Source organism: Euleptes europaea, chromosome 5 (genome assembly GCF_029931775.1).
Source record: "Euleptes europaea isolate rEulEur1 chromosome 5, rEulEur1.hap1, whole genome shotgun sequence".
Classification (NCBI taxonomy): domain Eukaryota; kingdom Metazoa; phylum Chordata; class Lepidosauria; order Squamata; family Sphaerodactylidae; genus Euleptes; species Euleptes europaea.
In genome coordinates this window covers 93,131,003-93,142,269 of record NC_079316.1, presented here as the reverse complement: position 1 = coordinate 93,142,269, position 11,267 = coordinate 93,131,003, and the positions used below count along the sequence as shown (strand labels likewise).

At 41.0% G+C, this 11,267-nt stretch overlaps 1 protein-coding gene across 1 annotated transcript in view; it reads right to left on the bottom strand.

Moving 5' to 3' along the window:
- Positions 1–8,021: 8,021 nt before the first annotated feature.
- RUFY2 (RUN and FYVE domain containing 2) overlaps positions 8,022–11,267 on the bottom strand; it is a 43,024-nt gene continuing 39,778 nt past the window's right edge. The window contains exons 16-17 of the mRNA XM_056849419.1: positions 9,188–9,265; positions 8,022–8,193 (exon numbers count right to left, since the gene is read on the bottom strand). Coding sequence (XP_056705397.1) covers positions 8,050–8,193; positions 9,188–9,265 — 222 coding nt within the window. The 3' untranslated portion in view covers positions 8,022–8,049. The remainder of the gene's footprint in view (positions 8,194–9,187; positions 9,266–11,267) is intronic.

The following is an 11,267-nucleotide window of genomic DNA, read 5'->3' as shown; positions in this document are numbered from 1 at the left end:
ATTCCAGAATTCTTATTTGTTTGAGAGATTTGGTTCATTAAAGCAGTTGTATGGTAGGTTCTCATTATTGATGCAACATTATATAAAATGAAACAGCCATTAAGTTGACAGTGCAGTTGTTGAGATTTGAGGGTAGTTTCTTTTAGGTAATCTAATATAAACTGCTCATCAGTGAAGACAAATTCCCATAGCAGATTGTCAAAAAAACCTGTGCTGGGCATGAAGACCGTGAGTTAAAGTTCTGGAATGACCTAATGCACAACTGCTATATTAAAAAATTGGTTGATGTCTGAACTGTATGCATGCTAGAAATCTCCTAACATTTGAAATGTATGTATTGGTACAGATCTGTGTATCAATCTTCATACTCGTATCCTTGGCAATCAGATTTTCAGATAAGTTGTGAATATTATTGTATCGGCAATATCAGGGAGGGAAGAGTCAAGGCTATTACTGTAGCGGACTATTGCAACATCCATAGAGAAGTCAGTAATTGTTTAGATTCCTAGAAGTAAAAATTAATTTAGGAACACTGCTCTTATTCCTGATTGCAGCTGCGTTTTGAGAGAGCTGCCTGGCAGGTATTTCCAACAGAGAACTATGCTTCTGGCAGATGATTTAAATAACACAATATGTGGTCCTCTTGCTGTGCATTTAACATGTAAGATGTTTGGATGAAATATTGTTTAGACACTTAAGCATTCACTGTATATTGAAGAAAAGAGTACTAAATATTCTAGTTTTCTTCATTTCAGTTGCTTGTCCTCCAAATTCTTCCCAATAACTTGTCAAATGTGATCAACTATTGAAAGTTTGTTGCCTGTTTTTTTGCTAGTAATGTTATGTATGTAATAAATGTCTTATTGTGGGAGATAGCAAAATAGACTTGATTCTAGGAAGTGTGTGTTGTGTCAATTTATCTACAGGGTTTATATATTTCAAAGGTTTGTTTCCTGGTGTTCTTTGACAAGGAAAGGGTACAGGAAATCACTATTTTGAATAGGTGCATCATTAGGTCACAGAGGAAGCGTTTCAAAATTGGCCCCAGTATTGCCAGCCTTCCAACTGGTTTCATTTGATGTGTGCATTCATCAGGGAGCTGAGCAGAGAGACCTTGAAGTGGGCAAGGGCTTTGAAAGGAAGAAGGGAACTGTGGGGATCTTGAAATAAAATGTATATGGTGAGCAAATAAGCAGCCATTTAAGTCATGCCACGGTCTTAAGGTAGCAGTGACCATTTGCGTCTAAAATTCTGATACAGAAAACATCAGAACAGTTAATGTCGGCCATATGGTATCTGGAGTTGTGGGAGTAGCAGGTATTCATCCCGGACTTGGCCGCTGAACCATTAAACGTGGCTGCACTGCCTCAGCTGGAGCTTTTGCAGTAGTGCTTTGATTAGGTGTTTAGAGCAAGAGCAATTTATTTTTGCCAAACTTAGGAGCTGGTAGGGTGTTTTTGTTTTAAATAGAAGCCATGTTGGAAGGAGGGGAGAATGATGTGGACTGGAGAGTTCCAGTGGGTGGAGGGGTAGTCTGTTCTTACAGGAAACCCTTTTTCCCCGAACATATCATCATCTAGAAGTTTGATTGCAGCAGGCTACACTAAAGTATTACCTATGTATCTGCATGCATTGAGCAGACTATTGGGCTTTTACCGCTCCTTGCAGGACAGGCATAACATCTTCTCAAGTTGCAGTTCTCTTGATGCTTCCCCTTAGGAGCCACTAGGGGTTGTACAGGTCTAAGACTTCCAGGCTTAACAGAAGGAGTTAAACACTGCCTTACGGGGGTGGACAGGGTAGGAAATTTTAGCCTGTAAAACCAGGTTGATTCCTCTTTGAGTGTTAAATTCTTAGCTAGGGAAGAAGCATTTTCATTGGTTTTGTTGCACCTGTGAATCAAAGGCTCCATACGGGTAGATCTTCCTACATGACCTCAGTTTCAAGTCTGTTTCCTTGTGATTCAGCAGATACCCTGAATACTGCACTCTAACCACAGCAATAGGGCATTACATAGTAAAAGTGGTATAGGTACAAGAGTGAGTTGAATTGTTTCTGCAATCAGACCTGGCAGTAGCGCTCTTCCAATTAATGTCTCTGCAAAGGGTTGTTTTCCCCCGCACCATGCTACAAAGGTAATCTTCTACTGCACTAGTAAAGTTGGAAGTTGTCATTAGCTGCAGGTGGTGAGTGGTATGGTATCTGCCCATCTGCTATGAGGGGTTGCTTGGTAACTGTTACTGAGGTGTGGTCTCTTTCCACTGAGAAGATGCAAACCTGATAAGTTAACCAAGAATCAGCCCTAATTAGTTGAAAAATGAATCCAACAAAAAGAGTGCAAATATCCATATGGATTAAAGTAATTGGTGTTTTGCATAACAATTGTGCTTGGAATAAGGATAAAAACACGTTTTAACAGGACTCAAAAGATTTAGTGTTCCCAGGATGGGCTGAAAGTTGTCAATTTTATTTTTTTAAACCACAAGATTACAAATCTCTGTATTTAAAATTACAAAAAAATCTATGTTAAAATATTACAAAAGCTGAATTAGCAGTTAATTTAAAATCTTGGCCTGCTCTGAAGTAGTGTATAGATACAGTTCCAAACCCCTGTACCTCTGGGCAAATTAAGTACATGAGATTAAAGAATACTCAGATCCCCCATCTCAAGTCACTATTCTTCCACTCTTGTTTTTTTGTAGGCTGCAGAGAAGAGTATAATTCATTATGATGTGAGAAAATTTTGGAATGTTAATAAATCACAACAGAGGTGGAATACGGAAACTGTCCAGTACTAATTACAACAAACAATTGCCAAATATTATTAGAACTGGGTAGTAACAACTGGAATGTTTAATAAACATGATGTTTTGGAGTAAAGGACTTGTACTGTCACAAGTCTCGGCAGGTAGAACCAAAGCTTTCCCTCTTACTGTAAAGTAGGCGCACATTACAATCACCACATTTGAGAAATCAATTAATGACAAGCGCATCTATCTCAAGTTTTAGATGCAGATGCTAGAATCCAGAGACTTTCTGGTAGCAGAAAGCACATGTGAAGTCCCTTTTCACTCTTACAGAAGAGTAATATGCCTGCCACTTCTGCTCAGCCCCCCCCCCCCCAGTGGTTAGGGCACAACGAGCAAGAATGAACATACTTCAGCTTCTAAATATACGGGTTGAGTATCCCTTATCCAGACTGGGACAAGAAGTGGTCCGTATTTTGGAATTTTTGCATATACATAATATCTCTTGGGGATGGGACCCCAAGTCTAAATATGAAATTCATTGATGCTATATATATATATATATATATACACACAGCCTGAATGTAATTTTAAACAATATTTTTAATTTATGTACATAAAACCATCAACAATACTTCTGAGGGCTTGGAGTAATGGCTGCATGCCAGCTCAAGACATCCAGCTTTTGGATCAGTCTGAATAAGGGATACTCAACCTGTATTATATGAACAGAAGCCCTCTGGCAATTAGCAGGCTTTTCTTCATAGAATGTGTTTAGGGTTATTGTATAAAATATCTCAGAATAAACAACCACATGCTTTCTGTTTGCAACAAGGTAGTAGAAGGTTACTTACTGGTGGCATTTCCTTTTGAATTTCTACCTGTTGCTGACCAAAGTTCAAAACAGTCACACCAATGTGGAGCTTTTAAGTTTTAAACCCTCTTTCTCCTTATGAGTAGGTCTGACCCTAGAAAAGTATTAGAAAACTTTCCTGAGTGGCTGGTCCTGCCATTTATTCTAGTCTCCCTTTACACACACCTATAATCTCATGAAGTTGGGGTGTTTTTTTAATAGCAACTTGGAAAGTGAATCAAAACAATGTAAATTTGATTAAATTTAAAGAATTCTTTCAATAATTTCTTGTACAGTGAAATAATGCAACATAAGTCCACCCTTAGTTTGTCATTACATTTGGTGTACAGGTATGTTAGGCTTCACAGTCTGACAAGCAGCTCCTGTTTTAGGAATGATGTTAATCAAAAATATTTGAAGTATTCATACCAGTATGAAAATAGGTGGCTTGCCTATAAACTACAATTAATAAAGGTATTAGCATAACATGTACAGTCTTGTGGATAATCTAAAGATGACGCTTCTACTTTCAGATATGCTGCTCTTTTTAAAATTACCATATTGTCCGGCGTATAAGACGACTGGGCGTATAAGACAACCCCCAACTTTCCCAGTTAAAATATAGAGTTTGGGATATGCCCCTCGCGCGCTCTCCTGCCGCCCCCCCTTTGCTCGCCTTTTGCACAAGGACCATGAGCCGGGCCGGGGGGAGGCGGCGCCTGCTCCTGGAAGAGCCCCGCCTGGGGAGTTGGTCACATTCTTGGCCACGCTGCAAGAGCGGAGCCAGACGCACCAACGCGCAGGCGGGGAGGGAGGGAGCCCAAGGAGGAGGAGCACGCAACCCGCCCGCATTCGCTCAGCCCCGAACCACCCTCAGTCTGGGCTGGAGCGCGGCGCGGCTGCAGTCGCGACACCGGAGCGGGTGGGCAGCAGGCGGAGGAGGACGCGGGGAGAGCAGCCGCCCCGGCCGGCCAGCCGCCTGCCTGCCTTGCGCCACCACTGGAGCGTGGCCAAGCGCTTCCCTCCGTGCGCCCCGGCGCGCCTGGCTCCGACTCCTAGCCGGGCAGCGAGCACCCTCGCCGGGCTAGGAGTCGGACAGAGCCAAGGCGGCTCCCCAGTCAGATTCTCCAGTCCAGCTCGGAAGTTTCAGCACCCGCCCTATAAGACGACACCCGGCGTATACGACGACCCCCGACTTTTGAGAAGATTTTCCTGGGTTAAAAAGTCGTCTTATACGCCGGACAATACGGTACTTCCACAGGTAGTGATAATGTTATGTTGCCTTTATAAAAGGTAGAAAAGAACAAGAGTCTAGTAGCACCTTAAAGACTAACAGCATTTCTGGCAGGGTATGAGCTTTCGTGAGTCACAGCTTACTTCTTCAGATACAGCTAGAATGTGAGTCCATCTGGCCTTAAGTAGAGAAGAGTGAATCTAGACACCCAATGGCAATAGTATGTAAATGTCAATAGCAGGTAAATGACAATAACAGGCGCCTTGGTGTGGTATGGGGTAGTAGGCCAGCATTGGTAATGAGACAGGAATCCTAGGAGAATGCAGTCTTGAGCTTCATTATTGTAATTTAGCAGTCACTCTTTACAAAGTCACCTTTGTAAAAGATGTTCAACTACCCCCATTTTAAAATTAGTCACCGAATAATTTTTCCTTGTGCAAGACATCTTAATTGATATGCTTTAGAAATTTTGCTGTACACACAAATAATTGAACCAAATGATTATTTAATCTCTGATGTCTCTTGATTACCCACATTTTCCTATATGCCTCCCCTTTGCTGTGCAACCTGATAGCAGTGGGTACAGATACATGTCTGCTAGCAACATCCTTAAATCAACAAACCTCAGTCATCTAGTGTCCGTTAGCTAACTTTCTACAATATTTAGCTGATGCATTACAAAAATCAAGGTTGGAAGAGACCACAAGGGCCACCCAGTCCAACCCCCTGCCATGCAGGATCCCACAATCAAAGCACTCCCGTCAGATGGCCATCCAACCTCTGCTTAAAGACCTCCAAAGACGAGGACTCCACACACACACACACACCGAGGTAGCGCATTCCACCGTCGAACTGCCCTCACCGTCAGAAAGTTCTTCCTAATGTTTAGGTGGAATCGCTTTTCTCTTAGTTTAAATCTATTACTTCGAGTCCTAGTCTCTGAAGCAACAAAGAACAAGCTAGTTCCCTCATTAACATGGCATCCCTTCAAATATTTAAACATGGCTATCATGTCACCCCTTAACCTTCTCTTCTCCAGACTAAACAAACCCAGCTCCTTAAGTCTCTCCTCATAGAGATTCCAGACCTTTGACCATTCTGGTTGCTCTCCTCTGGACACGCTCCAACTTGTCAACATTCTTCTTAAATTGTAGAGCCCAAAACTGGACACAGTATTCCAAGTGAGGTCTGATCAATGCAGAATACAGTGGTAGTAATTCTTCCCTTGATCTAGACACAATACTCCTATTGATGCAGCCCAGAATTGCATTGGCCTTCTTAGCCACCATATCACACTGTTGACTCATATTCAGTTTGTGGTCCACTAAGACTCCCAGATCTCTTTTACATGTATTGTTGTCAAGCCATCTCCCATCCTGTACCTGTGCCTTATGTTGTTTCTGCCTAGGTGAAGTACCTTACATTTCTCCCTACTGAAATCCATTTTATTGCTTATAGCCCAGCTCTAGTCTATCAAGGTCATTCTGAACTCTGACCCTGTCCTCTGAGGTATTAACTACCCCTCCCAACTTGGTGTCATCTGCAAATTTGATTATCATGTCCTCTATTCCATCATCCAAGTCATTTATAAAAATATTACATAGTACCGGTCCCAGGACAGACCCCTGTGGCACCCCTCTGGTCACTTCTCTCCAGGATGAAGTTGTGCCGTTAATGAGCGCCCTTTGGGTTTGGTTGGTCAACCAATTACCAATCCACCTAACAGTACCAGTGTCCAGCCCACATTTTACTAACTTTGTTTCAAGAAGATCATGGGGGACTTTTATCAAAGGCTTTACTGAAATCGGTACACTACATTTACAGCATTCCCTTCATCTACCATACTTGTCACTCTATCAAAAAAGATATGAGATTAGTTTGGCATGACCTGTTTTTGAGAAACCCATGTTGACTGTCAGTGATCACGGCATTTCTTTCCAAGTGCTTACAGACCGTCTGTTTAATTATCTGCTCTAGTATCTTACCTGGTATTGATGTCAAGCTGACTGGGTGATCATTGTTTGGGGATTTCTTCCCCCCCCCTTTTTAAAGATGGGGACCACATTTACCCTCCTCCAGTCTGCTGGAACTTCTCCTGTTCTCCAGGAATTCTCAAAAATTATTGCCAGTGGTTCTGAGATCACTTCGGCCAGTTCTTCTAACACCCTTAGTGTTATTGTGGGGAGATGCCAGGAACTAGACCCCAACTATGAAAAGCTCTCAATGTTCCCACCCCTTAGTTTCAAGACTGAGGAGATCTAGTTAAAGTATTAAGGATCTTTCCATGGTTCATCAGCTGGACTCCTAGCTGGTCCAGGGCTTTCAGCCCAGGACACCTCCAAGCTGGGTGCATTATGCAAGCTGGGGAGTTATCTCCCCCCCCCCCCCACAAGTTCCACCCAGTAAGTCCTTCAGAGATGTTGGCAGGCCTCTCTCCAAGGTGGGACCCCAGCTGCCTGGAGCCTCTCTGTCAAGCACAGCCACTTGCATCCTATGTCAGACATCTCCCCTTTGTCTGTCCAGAAATGGATGCATTCAAAGACCAGAATCCTGAAAGCCAAAAGTTACTAGATTATTAGTTGAGGGTCTACATGCCAAATTCAATGCCAAAGAAAGCCAGATACTGCCAACAGCAATATTAGGTCAGTTAGAGTCATTTGTTTATATTTAATTTGCAAAATTATTTGTGTCTATAATGACGCAGTTCAAATAATGTTTTTGTTGAGGACAGTTAATTTGAGGAGGGGGGGATACAGAGCTGTGCACTGGATGCTGAGCCTTGGTGCAGAATACCTGAACCCTCGTCCAGCTCCTCTCTGGCTTCTGAGCTTCAGCCGCTGTGAAACAAAAAAGGCCAAGGAGGCACAATTCTGCACGACATGCTTGAACGGTCCACTTGCATGGTAATAACAACAGCTGCGTGGAATACATAAAGTCATGCCTATGTCCTTAAGGCACAACCATAAAATGTGTTGTACTGGCCAATACATTCTTAAGATGAGGCATGCCAATCACTGCATTGGCACTGCATTACAAACTGGCCTCGTGCTGGCATTGCAGGACTATCACAATGGCACAATGGTTTCAGATCGGGTGGTTAGATGATTTGGAATATACAAAAGCGTTAGCCAGTGTTGCATAAATCTGTACAGCAACACTTGTGGCATCTACCACTGTAGTAGAAGTACAATGTTTTGTAAATCCACAAATGACGCTCATGGCACATTAGAAGAGCACCTCTGTATGAGCAACGCATGACAGGAATCACAGACTCGTACGGGCTTTGGCGAGGATGGTAAAGGCAGTTCGTTGTCAGAGCAGGCATTACAGAAAATTTCACCACAGTTCCTACAGTGATGCTAAAATGAAGATAGAAAAAAGTGTTGAAATCAATGCAATATTATGAGTTAAACAATGCATAATCAGTCTTAATTGAATGCATATAAGATTCCATGTGTATTACTTGACTCCTTGAACATAAGCATTTTTAATCTTACAGTATATATAAGAAGGAAAGTGTAAATTTTAACTCAAAATCACTTCTCGGGGGGTTTATTGTATGCGTTGTGACCTTATCTCAATATGGATGAAAGATACAACCACTATAGCAACAGGGTTGCATCCTATCATTCATCAGTAGAAAGTACTAATGGAAACCATTCTTCCTAGCTCTCCCCAGCAACTATTTCTGATCCGGGGAAAGTTTGTTCCCAGTGTCATGGGACCTATATGGGGCGATAGCCATTTGAGCCCGGAGGGGGGAGGGGGGAGGGGGAGGCAGAAAAAATTGCTCCATCCTGCCTCTTGAGTGAGCTGTGCTGAAAGAAGCAGAAGGGAATGATATTGGTCTGTTCCGCTTCCTCACTGCCAGCCACTTGACCTGTGTGGCTATTATTCTGCATGGGTCTTGTGACTCAAGAAATAAATTTGTAGGGTCAAAAATGGCAGCTGGAGGGGGTGGAGAGAGAGCCGGGAAGACCAGGGATCCTTATGTGGGTCTCACGAGGTCCTTGTGCTGTATCTAATCCAGTGTCTGAATACTCCATAGTATCAAATCAAAGTTTTTGCCCCTAGGAATAATGCAACATAATTTGCACTAATTTGTCAATAAAGTTGCATAAAAAGGGACCTGACTTGAACAAAATCATTTTCTGAAACTTCCCCATCATGGTCTGAGGCCAAGAATATGAAAGTAAGAATAGTGTTTAAACTGGTAGAATAGTGTTTAAACTGGTAGCAACTGATGGTTCACTGCACGTGCATAAACAAATGTAGATAATCATCATATACACAACAAACGATCATTTTTGGTACTGGTCAATAGAACTATTGCAGGTTTTTATCTACTCTCACCTTTCTTTTGGATAGAGAAAACTCCTTTTCACATAATTTGCAGTGAGTAGCTTCTTTATCCTTTAGCCAGACCTGCCCCTAGTGGAGAGAAAAGATTTCCCCTGAACAGAGCAATTACTGGAGCATATTTAGCCCAACTTAAATGCTAACTGCCATTCATGCAATGTGGCAACATGACGGATTCCTTGCCTGCTATAGGCCTTTTGTTCAAGAGGCAACTCATGATGATCGACTGCTCTCTCTAGATTAGAGTTAAAATTTCCAGTTCTCAACAGATTTTCTCCACATTAGTCAGTCGGCTGCCCAAACCTTATGCATTGCAAAGCACTGAATAGAAGTAGGCATAGTTTATGGCACTGAGAGCATGCTCCCCTATGGCAGCATACTGTAGGGCAAGACTGGTAATGGCAGATAATCTATCAGACAATTTATCTGCAATTAATTTTATTATTGTTTCAACTGCATCAATTGCCAAAAAATCAGCATAAACAAATATGAGAATACACATTAACCAAATCATGCAAAATATCAATTAATCATAATATAAGCTTCATGCCTCTACTTATACTTCATTCAATACGCTGAATCATAGATTTCCATTTCTTTTCATTGATAGATTTCTGAAGAGCCATCAGTCTAGTTAATTTGTATAAATCTTTTTACTTTATGAAGACTTTCTCTCAGAATTACCTTTTATTTCCAAAATTTTGCAAGTATTAATATCCTAGCCATAAAAATAACTAAAGCCATTTCCCATTTCCTCCTTGGCATCATTACAATGTAGGTAAACCATAACTGCTCTGGGACATGGGACATCTGTGGCAACCCTAATGACGCTGCACTTGAAACCATTCTCCACCACCTTTGTGCACAAGTGTATGTTCCTGATATGTATGTGGGGGGAGGGGAGGAATTGCTTTATCAGAATTATAAAACCAGCATTCCCATTTAATTTTTTATAAATTCTAGCCAGTCTCCAAGAAGAAAGATTCCACTGAAGTAAAAAAAAAAAGTGGCAAGACAGACATAGCCAAGATCTTCTTGCCACTTTTTAACACAGTTTTAAACTGTTTTAAACACAGTTTTAAACTGACGCCAGAGGGGATGGGTGAGTGGAAGGCATAAGGTACTCTTCGATGCTTCCTGAATTTCTCACAAATTATTAATAAGGTAATTATCCTGAACATTCTATTCCACTCAGATTTCTTTAACCACAACCATACTCCCAGTGGAAACTAGATTAAGATTATTCAGCCAAAATTAATGATAAAACCCTCATCCATTTAACAATCTTGGAAAGTCTGGCATTATAATTTCAGATTTGGTATAAATGGCAAATCTCATTCCACTTATCTTGAGCTATGTTCTAGAACAGTTTTAGGATTTTCCTCCTTTCCCCAGATAAAATCATTTAAAAGATTCAGTCATTCATTACTATATCTGGTATAACTACAGGAACATTACGGGGAAAAAAGGTGGTTCAACTTCAGCAAAATCATCTTTTTTAAATCATTTACTCTGCCTGACAAAAGTTTCAAAGCTAACCACGTAGATAATTTGGTTGTAATGTCAGTTACCTGAGTTTAAAGTTGGATTTAAAGTGATTACAGCTATCTTTGGAGATGCAAATCCCAAGGTTTTTAATCACCTGTTGTCACACTTCATTTTTGTTAACCAACAACCATTTCTTATGTCCTTAATTTCCATACTGAAGGGTACAGCCTTTGGTTTTCCAATGCCAACTTGCCATATGGCTATCTGATTCCACTACTGATTCTTTTTTTTAATTATTTTTATTATTTTCTACAATTCAACTAAAATAAACATATCTCAACAATATATTCAGTTGTAACTGCTTGTAACAAAAAAAGTTCATTGCTATTACTGAGAATATGTTATCTATAATATTCTATGCTATCTACTATATGTGACTTCCCCGCATCTTCTTCAGTCACTAATTCTACTGGTTAACACTTTTGCATTTCAAATTAATTTCTAATCCTTATTTTCTCTCATACAGACTTGCTTTAAGCTATCTATACTACTTCTATAAGCAATTTCAAGTCCTACCTAGTTATAA